Source organism: Papio anubis, chromosome 18 (assembly GCF_008728515.1).
Source record: "Papio anubis isolate 15944 chromosome 18, Panubis1.0, whole genome shotgun sequence".
In the NCBI taxonomy this organism is placed as follows: Eukaryota; Metazoa; Chordata; class Mammalia; order Primates; family Cercopithecidae; genus Papio; species Papio anubis.
Genome location: NC_044993.1, coordinates 58,195,685 through 58,210,511, shown reverse-complemented (window position 1 = coordinate 58,210,511; position 14,827 = coordinate 58,195,685). Strand labels below are relative to the sequence as shown.

General features: G+C 51.9%; 1 protein-coding gene across 2 annotated transcripts in view; it reads right to left on the bottom strand.

Annotated features, from left to right (window-relative positions):
- Positions 1-14,827, bottom strand: part of ABCC6 (ATP binding cassette subfamily C member 6) — a 72,802-nt gene that overhangs the window by 31,738 nt on the left and 26,237 nt on the right. For both annotated transcript variants that reach the window (XM_021931787.2, XM_021931788.2), the window contains exons 11-17: positions 10,227-10,319; positions 7,610-7,813; positions 6,273-6,416; positions 4,967-5,054; positions 2,821-2,896; positions 607-733; positions 215-391 (exon numbers count right to left, since the gene is read on the bottom strand). In XM_021931787.2, the coding sequence (XP_021787479.2) occupies positions 215-391; positions 607-733; positions 2,821-2,896; positions 4,967-5,054; positions 6,273-6,416; positions 7,610-7,813; positions 10,227-10,319 (909 nt within the window). The remainder of the gene's footprint in view (positions 1-214; positions 392-606; positions 734-2,820; positions 2,897-4,966; positions 5,055-6,272; positions 6,417-7,609; positions 7,814-10,226; positions 10,320-14,827) is intronic.

Below are 14,827 nucleotides of genomic sequence, written 5' to 3'. Positions count from 1 at the left end.
CCTGCCTCTCTCTTTGTGTCTATTTCTACTTATCGATTCATGATTATGTATTGAGCACCTACTATGTGCTTGATTCTGAGCTCAGCCCTTTTTCTCCCCCACTTCCCTGACCGCTCCCCCCATTTCTCCATCATACTGCCCACGAGGAGTCAGGAACCCAAATGACCCCCAACTGCAATGTTTCCCTGTCACAAAAAGACCCCGAAACTCTCACCTGCTCCCCAGTTGAAGTGTGCACGCCCTCAGGGAAGCTGTCCACATCCGGCCGCAGGGCGCAGGCCTCTAGGACTCTCTCCAGCCAGGCTGGCTCCAGCTCCTGCCCGAAGCACACGTTCTCGACCACGGAGGTGTTCTGCACCCAGGCCTCCTGGGGCACATAGGCCACAGCACCCTAAAACACAACTTACTTTGGTCACAGGAGGATGATGGGGACAGAGATGGGATAGGTTTTGAGGAGCAGCGGGAGCTGGGCTCTCAGTGGTGGGTGGGAGGTGAAGAGAATCGGTGAAAGTGAGCTTGGCTGGAATGGGGAGGGATGGGAAGGCAGCGAGGAAGGGGGACTTTCAGGACGGGGACATCCTAGCAGACGGGTGGGGGTGGCCTCACCTTGATGCTCATGAATCCGTCTACCTTTGACAGCTCCCCAAGGAGGGCGGACAGCAGGGAGGACTTCCCTGCCCCCACTGGACCGACAACAGCCAACAGACAGCCCTGGGGCACGGTGAGGTTTATTCTGGCCACACAAGAGGGGAGACATGACATGACCTTGGTTAGGGTTCGACCCGCCTCTGTGAGGAAGGATGAGGCCCAGATGGAGCCAGGATTTCCTGCTCTGGGAGTCTCCAAGAGGACTTGTGGGGACCGTTCCTTTTCCCAGTCCTTGTCTAGCTATTCGAGCAACCATCCTGTGCACATCTCTGCATGTACACATGCACACATGCACACAAAGCGTGCACACATGCATGCACATTTGCACACATACAAGCATGCTAGTGTGCACAGCAACACATACAATGTGGGCACACATCCACACACACACACACACAAAGTCTATGCACATACCCAATCAATCCATACTCACACGCATACAGGTGTGCACACATCCACACCATGCGCACACACGCCTGCATGTCAACCCACATTCAAACACACGCAGAATTGACTATAGCCTGAGGGTTTCACCAGCCTGGCCTCCTGCTTTGGCTGTTGTAATAAATAGGCTCTTTCCTCCCTCCCTCCCCTTGCTCTTGGTCCCACCCCACTCCTGTCCGTGTCCACAGCCCATTCTCCACCCAGTGACCAGAGGGACCTGTTAAAACCCAAGTCAGATCATGACACTTCCCAGCTAAACCCGCCAGCACCCCCATTTCACTGAGGGTCAAAGCCAAAGTCCTGACGATCATGAACGACGTCTCCCACCTCCTGCCGCTCTGTGCCTCAGCTGCTCGGCCTAGACCATGCTGACCTCCTTGCTGTTTCTTGAACACAATAGGTCAGTGGTTCTCACCTGGGGGTGACTGCATCCCTCAGGAGTCATTTGGCAAGATCTAGAGATATTTTTGGATGTCACAACTGGTAGGGGGTGCTGCTGGCATCTAGTGGGTAGAGACTGGGGGTCTGCTAAACATCCCACAATGCACAGGAGAGACCCCAACAAAGAAGTTTCAGCCCAAAGTATCAACCGCGCTGAAGTTGAGAAACCCAGGTCCAGGCACACTCCTGCCCCAGGACCTTTGCAAACGCCATTCCCTCCACCTAGAAGGCTCTTCTCCCAGGCCGGGCATGGTGGCTTATGCTTGTAATCCTAGTCCTTTGGGAACTGAGGCAGGTGGATCACTTGAGGTCAGGAGTTGGAAACCAGCCTGACCAACATGGTAAAACCCATCTCTACTAAAAATACAAAAATTAGCTGGGTGTGGTAGCGTGCGCCTGTAATCCCAGCTACTCGGGAGGCTGAGGCAGGAGAATTGCTTGAACCTGGAAGGTGGAGGTTGCAGTGAGCCGAGATCATGCCATTGCACTCCAGCCTGCGTGACAGAGCAAGACTCTGTTTCAAAAAAAAAAAAAAAAAAAAAAAAAGACAGCTCTTCTCCCAGACACTCCTTCCTTATGATCTCAGCTTGAATGCCAAGCGTTCCCTCACCAGACATGCCATCGTGCTCTGTCCCCTTGCTCTGGCTTCCTGTTTGGGCCTCACCTCTATCAGCATGTCACCCCAAGAGAGCAGGGCCCTTGTCTGTTTCCTTCACCCTATCCCCAATACCTAGAACAGAGCGCAGCTGATAGGTAGCACTCTGTCGATGAAGGGAGTGAATGACAACCAATACGAACACTGCCCAGGGCATATTCCTTCCTTCTCAGGGAGTTTCAGGGCTGGCTGAGACTTTTAGCCACACAGACCAAGCCGTAGAGTTGGGGGCTGTAGGTGATCATGGCCTCGGACTGATATAGAAGGCACAGAAGTGGGCACAGAAGTGAGCACAGTTGATGGGGCTGAACCTTGGGGCTCCTCTTGGCCAGCCCTCCCGTGGCATCGTCTTGGTCAGCCTGGGAGCAGAGGGGTGTCTCCCCGTAATAGGGGAGATTCAGATGCACTGGTCCCCATCTGCAGGAGATACTGGTCTATGCTGTGCAGGTCCCCACCTGCAGGAGGTATAGGTGCACCCTGGGAACCTCCCCGGCAGAGCCCCAGCCCAGCCTAACCCACCCTCCAGTCCCAGGCTGGAAACCTGCACCACCTCTCAGGTGGGAGGCGGCAGGAGCCCCACGCATCTTCTCCCTGAAATCATGAGGCCGGTTACCACGGGTGTTTTTCTGTACCTGTGGAGGCAGGGAGGGCTCTCCTGGGACCAGGTGAAGGTGGCATTGCGTATGGTGATGCAATCCTTCCCGGCAGCTGTGGGACACAAGAGGCCAGTTACAGGCGACCCCTGACCTGGCTGGCCTCTGTGTCGGAGAGGCCCCCAGGCACTACCCCCGCCAGGGGCAGAGGCTGCAGGAAGAAATCTCTCCCATTGAACAAATTTTCCTGCTACTCACTGGCTTGTGTGTGACCCTGCAGGGTCCTTGTTCTCTCCGTGTCCCATGGCTACATAATCCAGGGGGAGGCAAACCGTGGCCCAGAGACCAAATCCTGCCTGCTGCCTATTCTTATGAATAAAGTTTTATTGGAACACAGCCATATCCATTCATTTCTATATTGCATGCTTTGAGCAGTTGTGACAGAGACTGTGTGGCCCCCAAGCCTAAAATATGCACAATCTGGTCATTGATGGAAAAAGTTAGTGGACTTCTGACATAAATTATCATGGAACCCCAGCCTTCCCAGAGTGAAGGGGGTGTTATCAATTTCACTGTGGCCGGCACAGTATCTCATGCCTGTAATCCCAGCACTTTGGGAAGCAGAGGTTGGGGGGATCACTTGAGGTCAGGAGTTCAAGACCAGCTTGGCCAACATGGCAAAACCCTGTCTCTAGCAAAAAATACAAAAATTAGCCAGGCGTGGTGGTGGGCACCTGTAATCACAGCTACTTGAGAGGCTGAGGCAGGAGAATCACTTGAACCCGGGAGGCGGAGGTTGCAGTGAGCTGAGATCGCGCCACTGCACTCCAGCCTGGATGACAGAGCGAGACTCCATCTCAAAAAAAAAAAAATTATTATTATTATTATGATTTCCCTGTGACAACAAGTGTAATTAGATTAGTGGTTCTTGATCCTTAACACATAGTTAGAATCGCCTGAAAGATTTTCTAAAAATCAAAGCTCTCATGGCTTAGCCCAGATCAATTAAATCCATCCTCACAATTAGCTGCTACGATGATTAACATGCCCATTTTGGAGATGGGAACACTGAGGCTCAGAGAGACGATCTACTTGTCAGGATCACCCAGCTAGTCAGTGCTGGGGCTGGGATTTGGACCTGGGCAGTTCAATGCCACAGGCTAGGCTTCTAACCGCTGTGTGAGTGTTTTCCAGGTACACAGTTTGCCCAGGTTTTTCAGTACAAGGGGGAGGGTGGCTTGGCCAATGGGGTAACAAAAGGATGGGGTGGAGGGGGAAGCCCGGGTAACGAGCTTGGTGAGTCTCATCGTGCAATGGTACTTGAAATGTTGCTATTTTCTAGCTTGATCAGAATGTTGCCGTGCTTATCACCTTGGACTTTCTGCATGAGGACACGGACCTGGTCTGTTACAGCAGGAGTCCCCAACCCCAGCCACAGACTGGTACCAGTCTGCGGCCTCTTAGGAACTGGACCATACAGCAGGAGGTGAGTGCAGGGCAGGTGAGCAGAGTGTCATCTGTGTTTACAGCCACGCCCCATCACTCCCATCACTGCTTGAGCTCTGCCTCCTGCCAAATCAGCAGCAGCAATAGCTTCTCATAGGAGCATGAACACTTGCGAACTGTGCATGCGAGGAATCTGGGTTGCGTGTTCCTTATGAGAATCTAATGCCTGATGATCTCTCGCAGTCTCACATCACCTCCAGATGGGGCCATCTGGTTGCAGGAAAACAAGCTCAGGGCTCCCACTGATTCTACATTATGGTGAGTTGTATAATTATTTCATTTTATATTATAATGTAATAATAATAAAGTGTACAATTGGAATGTGTTTGAATCATCCCCAAACCACGCGCCTCACCCTGGTCCATGGAAAAACTGTCTTCCACAAAACCAGTCCCTGGTGCCAAAAAGCTTGGGGACCACTGTGTTAGAGTGTTCCCTGTTGTACACCCAGGATGGCACGAAGTGGGTGCTCGATGAGTGGTCGCTGAACGGCTAGCAGAAAGAACAGAAGCACGGTGCCTGTTTCCAAGTGACACGCAGATGGCGTGATCTGCACGTGCCATCCATTGCGTGCAGCCCCCATCTCCCCCCATGCTGATGCTGGCTTGCCATTATGGGCAGGGGCAGCCCCCACATCCCCCATCCCTCCCACACCCCTCCTGCCAGACCCAGCACTCACAGCTTCCAGAGGAACTTGAGTCCACGGCACCAGGGTCAACTTCTTCCAGGCAGAGGAAGGTGACCAGGCGGTCAAAGGACACCCGGGCCTAGGAAAGCCGAAGCCCCAGGTCAACCAGCAAGAAGAGCAAAGAACTCGGACTTTGGGTGTTGGTGTCTCAAGATGTGTGGCAACAGTTTCCTGTCTACCAAGCTCTCTGCACATAAGCTCTGTGCACAGGAGGTATGAGGACAAAGTTTTCTAGTTCATGGGAAACGATGCAACCCCAGTGGTGACCTTGATGGTGGCGATCTCCCACCTCCTCGCTCCTACTAATCAGTGACACTGGATCAAGCCAGCTGCCATTCTGCAGACAAGATCTGGGAAAAGGATGGTGGCTTTTCCAGTAAGATTATCGTCATTATGTGGAACAATTTCAAATGTTGTCCACCTGGGGGCGCTCTCTCAGTCACAAACTCATCTTTGGGGAAGAAAGAGACCAGTCGTTAAAACAGAGATTCGGTCAGGTGCAGGGGCTCATGCCTGTAATCCCAGCACTTTGGGAGGCCAAGTGCAGGAGGATCACTTGAGGCCAGGAGTTCAGGACCTGGGGAACATAGCAAGACTCGTCTCTACAAAAAATTAAAAAATGAGCTGTATGTGGTGGCCCACGCCTGTAGTCCCAGCTACTCAGGAGGCTGGGAGGTGGAAGGATCACATGAGTCTAGCAGTTTGAGAATGCAGTGAGCTGAGATCGCACCACTGTACTCCAGCCTGGGTGACAGAGTCAGGTGCCCCTGTCTCAACAAACAAACAAACAAATAAACAAATAAATAAGGCTGGGCACAGTGGCTCATTGTAATCACAGCACTTTGGGAGGCCAAGATGGGCAGATCACCTGAGGTCAGCAGTTCAAGACCAGCCTGGCCAACAGTGAAAACTCATCTCTACTAAAAATACAAAAAAATAAATTAGCTTGGCATGGTGGCATGCACCTGTAGTCCCAGCTACTTGGTTGACTGAGGCAGGAGAATCACTTGAACCCGGGAGGTGGAGGTTGCAGTGAGCCGAGATCAGGCCACTGCACTCCAGCCTGGGTGATAGAGTGAGACTCCATCCTAAATAAATAAATATTTATTTATTTATTTATTTATTTATTTATTTACCTCTGTTCTTGCCCCTACTTGCCTTTTTTCCAGCTCCACACCATCCGTCCCCTCCCACTCTGTCTTCCCTCTCCTCTGCAAATGGCAGGCGTAGGGAAGCTGGAGCCAGGTGTAGCCCACGCACTCTCTCAGGATGGCTCCAGCCCCTGTACCCACCTCACCTGGACGAGGGAGTGGATGGAGAAGGGCAGGAACGCCTGGGCCTTGTTGAGGATGTTGAGAACTGTGAGAGTCACAAAGGCTTTCTCTGCATCCATAGCATTCTCGGCCACCAGAGTGTGGACAGCAAACACCACCAGTGCGACCTGGGGGGGTCGGGGTGGGGGAACACATGGGGCCACAGTGAGACACGCAAGCATGGATACGGCAGCCCAGGCAAGCTGTGGTGCCTGCAGCGTCCATGTGGCCCACCTGCCGTGTCCGCCATGTGCTTCCCTCCATAGATCCCACTCCCAATGCTGCTAACACATGTCCTCTCCTCAGTCATAAGCTACGCAAGGTCTTTCCAAAGACACAGTGCATTGCTAAAGGCAATGAGTGTGCAGCCCCGTGGCTCTAGGCATCACTAGAGCCTAGGAGAGAACCTAATGCCTCTAGGTTCCAAGCATTGGGGGACAGCAGAGATTCTGATCTTGGCAGCACTGTTGTTATTCTAGACATGGTGGAACTTGTGATTCTAGAGTCCCTTGGAAGATGACTCTACAGTTGCAGCAGGAGCAGCACTTGAGGGCTCTAAGTGTCGGTGCCATTTGTGGTCCTTTTTTTTTTTTTTTTTGAGATGAAGTGTTGTTCTGTGGCCCAGGCTGGACTGCAGTGGCATGATCTTGGCTCACTGCAACCTCTGCTTCCCGAGTTCAAGTGATTCTCCTGCCTCAGCCTCCCAGGTAGCTGGGATTATAGGCGCCCACCACCACAACTGGCTAATTTTTGTATTTTTAGTAGAGACAGGGTTTCGCCATGTTGGCCAGGCTGGTCTCGAACTCCTGACCTCTGGTGATCCGCCCACCTCGGCCTCCCAAAGTATTGGGATGACAGGCATGAGCCACCGTGCCTAGCCTATGTATCAAAATTTTTAAAGTTGTGGTTTAGGAAGGTTGTTCTGACAGCAATCTGAAATAAATTACAGAATGGCAGGACAAGGATCACGTCCAGTGACAGGGTGGCTATGGACATCTGCTGGCCAGCATCAGGGAAGACACTCAGACCCAGGATTCTAACTCTGCCGCCCCTCCTGCACCCTCCTCCCCACATCGGTAGAAGCCTGGAATTCTCTCTGAGAGTTCAGCAGACTTTATCAGCCACTGCCACCTTTGCTAGAATAATGTGATTAATTAGTTCTTGCAGAAGACAGCAGGGACCCTGAGAGAACAGGATCCTGAATGAGTGGGTTTTGACGGACAGGGTGGTAGGATCTGGGGGGCTCCACCTACCTCACCCTGCCCCCACCCCCGCACTCCGTCCCCAGTGCTGCTCAGCATAGAGACTAGAGTGACGTCACCAGAAATGTAGACACTTGGAAGGACACCAGCGACACAGAGAAGAGGAGGCCGGAGGTCCGCAAGGCGCCCAGCTCCTGGCCTCGGATGCCCAGGACTCTGTCCAGAAAGGCTCCCTCCCAGCCATGGAACTTGATGGTCTTCGAGTTCCTGAGGATGGAGCTGGTGAGCCGTGCTCGCAAGTCCTTCTGCCTCATTTGCTCTTCCTGGGATCAGAGGGAAAAAGAGAGATGAAGACAGGGACAGATGAGAATTCTTCCCTGCACCCTGACAGCCACCCTTCAGCAAATCCCATTCACTTTGCCAAGCTGCGTCCTAAACCTGTCTGCCTCTCAGCGTCTCAGTCCCTCAGTCCTGGTCCAACCACCATCATCCTGTACCTGGACTTCTGCAGGATCTGCCTTGGGACAATGCACCTCACGGAGGAAGCCTCTGATGCCCGGAGAACAGAGGCAGCCTGAGCCCACCCGGGTATGGCACTGTCAGGAAGGCTACCTGGAGGTGGTTGATGCCCAAGTTACATCTGTTTTTTTAACCTTTTACATTTTTTGTGGAGTTGGGGTCTCGCTATGTTGTCCAGGCTGGCCTCGAGCTCCTGGGCTTAAGTGATCCTCTGCCCTCAGCCTCCAAAAGTGCTGGGATTACAGCCTGAGCTACATCTTACATGACCAGGAGGTGGGTGCTGAGCAGGCAGAGGATGCGGGGATGGAGCTGAAGAGGGAGGGGAGGGGTTTGAGAAAGGGGGGCAGCAAAAACCCAGGCACAGGGAATAGCATGACTCAGAGGACACTCAGTGTGGCCAGAGGAGCACGTGAGCAGGGTCACTTGGCGCTTTGCGGTCAGGCAGAGGAATTCGGGGTCTCCTGTGCTTCACCATGGGGCGGGGGGTGGGGGTATCATCAGAGGGGCAGCTGCCTGGAGAAGGTTTTTCTTTTTGAGACGGAGTCTCACTCTGTCGCCCAGGCTGGAGAGAAGTGGTGCGATCTCGGCTCACTGTAACCTCCACCTCCTGGGTTCAAGCGATTCTCCTGCCTGAGCCTCCTAAGTAGCTGGGATTATAGGCGCACGTCACCACACCTGGCTAATTTTTGTATTTTTTAGTGGAGACAGGGTTATGCCATGTTGGCCAGGCTGGTTTTGAACTCCTGACCTCAGGGGATCTGCCCGCCTCGGCCTCCCAAAGTGTTGGGATTACAGGTGTGAGCCACCGTGCCCAGCCTAGAGTGTTTCAGAAGAGGCCACTCAGGAAGATGGAGAAACAGCCCAGGTGACAGACAGACGTTGGGACAGCTGGGCCAAGAGAGGAAATAAGTTCCTTCCCTCCATCCCCCATCCCTCTGTCTCTCTTTTCCGCCTTTCTTTCCTTTCTTCCCTATCTCCTTTCTTCTTCTGTTGTTCCCTTTCTTCCTTCTCTCTTTCGTTTTCTTTCCTTCCCTCCCTCCCCCTTTCTTCCTTCTCTCCCTCATTCCTTCTCTTCCTCCCTCAATTCTTTCCTTCCGTCCTTCCCTCTGTCCTTCCTCCCCTTTCCTATCTTTCCTTTCTTCCCTCCTTTTCTCTCCTTCCCCTCCCTCCTTCCTCCCCTCCTTTCCTTCTTCCCTTCCTCTCTCCTCCCCTTCTTCCCTCCCTCCTTTCTTCCATAGTTCACAAACACAGTAAGTATTGAGAACCTTCTGCCTGCCAAGCACTAACTAGATGCTGACTCTGCCACAGAGAGTAGCCTGTGCTGTTGCAAAGCTTCCAGTCTAAGGAGAACAAGGTAATCAACCCCTGCCAGGTGCTTCCTGCGGGGCCCTGTAGGATGTGGGAAGTGCTGTGCGGGGGGGAAAAAAAAGCAAAAATGAACGCAGGGCAGGCACAGGAGAGGCTGCTGCTGGGAGGAGAGGGACGGACGTGCTGTTTCCTGGCCGGAGGGTGGCGAGGGAGTTGACGGAGGGTCTTCGGGAGGGAGGGTGATCCAGGCAGAGGGAACAGCTAAAGCGAAGGCCTGGAGGGATGTGTGAAATCGGGCAGGTTTGAGGACGGGGGATGTGGGGGAGAAGGCAGGGAAGGGAGGGAGAAGGGTGGAAGGTGAAGTTGGAAGCCATGAGGCCAGTTCAGGGTGGGCCTGGTGGGCCACTGTGGGTTTTTGGCTCAGTCTGAGGAAAATGGGGCCGCTGTGGGTCTGAGTAGAGGAGGGGTGCGATGTATTCGGTTTGCACAGGTCTGCTCTGGCTGGGAGTGGAGAGAGGCTGAGGGCAGAAGCGGGGAGTGAGCCAGGGGCTTGCTGCTATGACCTGGGTTAGAGACCATGGGGTTTGCAGAGCCTGCGCTGGGAAGGGTGACATTCTGGATGCATTTTGAAGGTGACGCCAAGCAAATCTGATGACAGATGGGAGGTGAGAGAAAAAGGCATTGAACTGACCCAGGGCCTGTGGCCTGAACACTAGAGGGAAGGAGCCACTGTCCATTGAGATGGTGACGGGAGGGGTGCAGGTCTGCATGATGGGCAGCTCATAGACGACAAGAACAAAGCCAGACACGTGGGCTCGCACTCAACTCTTCCCTCCCCATCTCCCACACCAGGACCTGTGGCGTCCTCCCTACTTCCTGCCTGGTCCGTCCCTTTCCCCAAAGCCGAACCTGATGGTGGTTCCTCTTCTTGGTGATGAAGAAATTCAGAGGGAGGAGGCTCAGGAAGACAGCGATGGCAGTGAGGGCGGAGGGGCCCAGGAGCTGGGGACAGAGGGGGCAGGATGTCAGGAGATCCCAAGGAGCACAGCTCTCAGAGGCATGTGAACCAGAGCACCTCCATCTTGAATAGGGGCTGGGTAAAATGAGGCTGAGACCTACTGGGCTGCATGCCCAGACGATTAAGGCATTCTAAGTCACAGGATGAGACAGGAGGTCGGCACAAGACACAGGTCACAAAGACCTTCCTGATAAAACAGGTTGCAGTAAAGAAGCCGGCCAAATCCCACCAAAAGCAAGATGGCAACAAGGGTGACCTCTGGTTGTCCTCACTGCTGCACTCCCACCAGCGCCATGACAGTTTACCAATGCCATGGCAACATCAGCAAGTTACCCTATATGGTCTAAAAAGGAAAGGCATGAACAGTCCACCCCTTGTTGAGCATATCATCAAGAAATAAGCATAAAAATGGGCAACCAGCAGCCCTCGGGGCTGCTCTTACTGTGGAGTAGCCATTCTTTTAAATCTTTACTTCCCTGAAGAACTTGCTTTTGGCCGGGTGTGGTGGCTCACGCCTGTAATCCAGCACTTTGGGAGGCCGAGGCGGGCAGATCACCTGAGGTCAGGAGTTCAAGACCAGCCTGGCCAACATGGTAAAACCCCGTCTGTACTACAAATATAAAAATTAGCTGGGTGTGGTGGGCACCTGTGATCCCAACTACTCAAGAGGTTGAGGCAGGAGAATCGCTTGAACCCGGGAGGTGGAGGTTGCAATGAGCCATAATCGCGCCACTGCACTCCAGCCTGTGTGCCAGAATGAGACTCCATCTCAAAAAGAAAAAGAAAAAAGAAAAAACAAAACAACTCGTCTTCACTTTATGGACTCGCCCTGAATTCTTTCTTGCGCAAGATCCAAGAACCCTCTCATTGCATCTGGATCAGGACCCCTTTCCTGTAACACAACTGCAGATCCCGAAGGTGGTCAGACTTGGGTCTTAAGATGGGGATGTCAGGGAATCTGATAAGGGCAGCCACCAGGTCCCAGGGATCTGGGCTCATGGGGGGCTGCTGTGACAGGAGATGCCTGCTGAAGGTGGGGTCCTTCAATGTCAGGGAGGGGAATGGCCCTCTTACATGACGGGGAGAGGGTTATATTCAAGACAGATCGTGCACACACACGAGTGGGACTAGGGGGTGTTCCCAGCCACAACGGTAAAGTTGAGACCTATGGAATCAGGACCTGGTTCAAATCCTGACCCTGACACTTGTGAGTGTGGCCTTGGGGCAAGTCACCTCCTTAAGGTGCAATTCCCTTGTCTGCAAAATGGAAATAGAGTTGTTCTCATTTGGCATTTTATCTTATTACGTTTAATTATTTTCCTAATCTTCATTTCACCCCTCATGAGGGTTGTCAGATTTAGCGAATCTGACAGGACTCCCAGTTACATTTGAAGATAAAGAGTGAAGAAGGTTTTAGTCTAAGTCTCGTGCAATATTTGGGACATACACTGAGAAGTTCTCCCGTTTGTCTGAAACTCATACTTCACTGGATGTCCTGTGTTCTCCCTGGCAATGCTGCTCCCCAACCAACGTGGTGATTTTGGGATGGTTACCTTCCCCCTCTCAGCTTTGGTTCCTGTATGTGGAAAATGTGGAAGTGGGGCTAGAATAAGTGATTTTTAAGTTGCTGTGACTTTCTGAGATTCCTTCACAGGTTATTTGGACCCATTCTCTCGACGAACCCCACCCCAACTCCAGTCTGTGTGCCTCAGTTTCCCCTCTGAGTCCTTAGGAACACTATTTACTTTTTTTTTTTTTTTTTTTGAGATGGAGTCTCATTCTGTGACCCGGGCTGGAGTGCAGTGTCGTGATCTTGGCTCACTGCAACCTCTGCTTCCCAAGCGATTCTCCTGTCTCAGCCTCCTGAGTAGCTGGGATTACAGGCGGGTGTCACTCTGCCTGGCTAATTTTTGTATTTTTAGTAGACATGGGGTTTCACCATGTTGCCCCGGCTAGGGTCTCGATCTTCTGACCTCGTGATCCGCCCATCTCGGCCTCCCAAAGTGCTGGGATTACAGGCTTGAGCCACCGCGCCCGGCCTCGGGAACACTATTTTCTAACCTTGGGCCAGTTTGTTTCGTTTATGCAGCAATGGCGCTACCTAGTGGCTCAGTGGAGAAGTGCCTAGAGGGTAAACAGCAGCCCACAGCAGGGGTTGGAAAAATACTCAAAGGAATGTGAGTGGAAGATGAACATCTCTGTCTGGGGGAAAAATGGTATCATTAAACTGTAGCAACCGCAATGTCCACTCCTCCTTCACCGAGATCTCACGGTGATGTTAAGAACTGTCTACCAAGAGGCAGGAAAAGTAATATGCAAAGTAACATGCAAAGTAACATGGTTGCATTACCTACGGATGTCTTGTTGGTCTCATCTAATTTTTTTTTTTTTTTTTTTTTTTATGGAGTCTTGCTTGATTGCCCAGGCTGTAGTGCAGTGGTGTGATCTTGGCCCACTGCAACCTCTGCCTCCCAGGTTCAAGTGATTCTCCTGCCTCAGCCTCCCTAGTAGCTGGGATTACAGGCACACGCCACCACGCCCGGCTAATTTTTGTATTTTCAGTAGAGATGGGGTTTTGCCATGTTGGCCAGGCTGGTCTTGAACTCCTGACCTCAAGTGATCTGCCGGCCTTGACCTCCCAAATTGCTGGGATTACAGGCATGAGCCACCGTGCCCCAGCTGGTCTCGTCTGATTTTTAGCAGCGGTGGGGTCAACCTGATCAATTGCCCTGAATTTTCCCATGCTCTTCCTCTCTCCCTCTCTTTCTTCCTAATGATGACATTTATGTACTGCTCATCAAGCACTGAGTGCCTTATGTTGTAATTGCTAAGCACCTACCTATTGTTTGCAAGGCCCTGGAATACAAGGTGAAGGCATTGGGAAAGGTCCTGGCCCCTCGTCCTAGCAAAAACAACCATATGCATGAGCATTCGATTTTTTTTGGAGTATTCAACAATCATGATCAAAATGCCATTAACAGTTTTTACAAGGCCAGGCACGGTGGCTCATGCCTGTAATCCCAGCACTTTGGGAGGCTGAGGTGAGCAGATCACCTGAGGTCAGGAGTTTGAGACCAGCCTGGCCAATGTGGTGAAACCTGGTCTCTCCTAAAAATACAAAAATTAGCCAGATGTAGTGGCGCACGCCTGTAATCCCAGCTACTCAGGAGGCTGAGGCTGGAGAATCGCTTGAACCTGGGAGGCGGAGGTTGCAGTGAGCCGAGACTGCCCCACTACATTCCAGCCTAGGCGACACAGTGAGATTCTGTCTCAAAACAAAACAAAACATCTTTTACAATTTTTAGAAAGAGGGTCTTGCTCTGTCTCAGAGCTCAAATTCAGTGGCATGATCATAGCTCACTGTAACCTTGAATTCCTGGGCTCAAGTGATCCTCTTGCCTCAGCCTCCTAAGTAGCTATGACTATAGGTGTGCACCACCACCGTGTCCAGTTAATTAAAAACAATTTTTTAGGAGATTGAGACCATCCTGGCTAACACGGTGAAATCTTGTGTCTACTAAAAATACAAAAAAAATTAGCCGGACGTGGTGGGCTGAGGCAGAAGAATGGCGTGAACCTGGGAGGCGGAGCTTGCACTGAGCTGAGACTGCGCCACTGCACTCCAGCCTGGGCTACAGAGCAAGACTCCATCTAAAAAAAAAAAAAAAAAGAAGAAAAAGAAAAAAATTTTTTTTGGAGAGACAGGATTTTTCTGGTTGGTATGTTGCCCAGGTTAGTCTTAAACTCCTGGCCTCAAGCAATCCTCCCACCTCAGGCTTGATAGCCATTATACGTTAAACGTACCTAGCTAGGATTCAGGCATGGTGGCTAACACCTATAATCCCAGCACTTTGGGAAGCTGAGGCATGCAGATCACTTGAGGCCAGGAGTTCGAGACCAGACTGGCCAAAATGACAAAACCCCATCTCTACTGAAAATACAAAAATTAGCTGGGTGTGATGGTGCACACCTGTGATCCCAGCTACTAGGGAGGCTGAGGCATGAGAATTGCTTAACCTTGGGAGGCGGAGGTTGCAATGAGCCGAAATTGCACCACTGCACTCAAGTCTGGGCAACAGAGTGAGACTCCGCCTCAACAAAACAAACAAATGAACAAACAAAAACCTAACCAGGGCTCTGTAAACCATGGCATATAGTATCTATATGGGAGACATATGGATCCCTCCACCTGTTTTCATAGAGCCTATGAGCTGTACAAAAATGTTTAATAGTTTTAATATTTTTAAATAGTTGAAAAAAATCAGGCCGGGCATGGTGGCTCATGCCTATAATCCCAGCACTTTGAGAGGCTGAGGTGGGTAGATCACTTGGGGTCAGGAGTTCGAGACCAGCCTGGCCAAAATGGCGAAACCCCATCCCTACTGAAACTACACAAATTAGCCAGGTGTGGTGGCAAACTCCTGTAATCCCAGCTACTCGGGAGGCTCAGGCAGGAGAATCACTTGAACCCGGGAGGCAGAGGTTGCAGTGA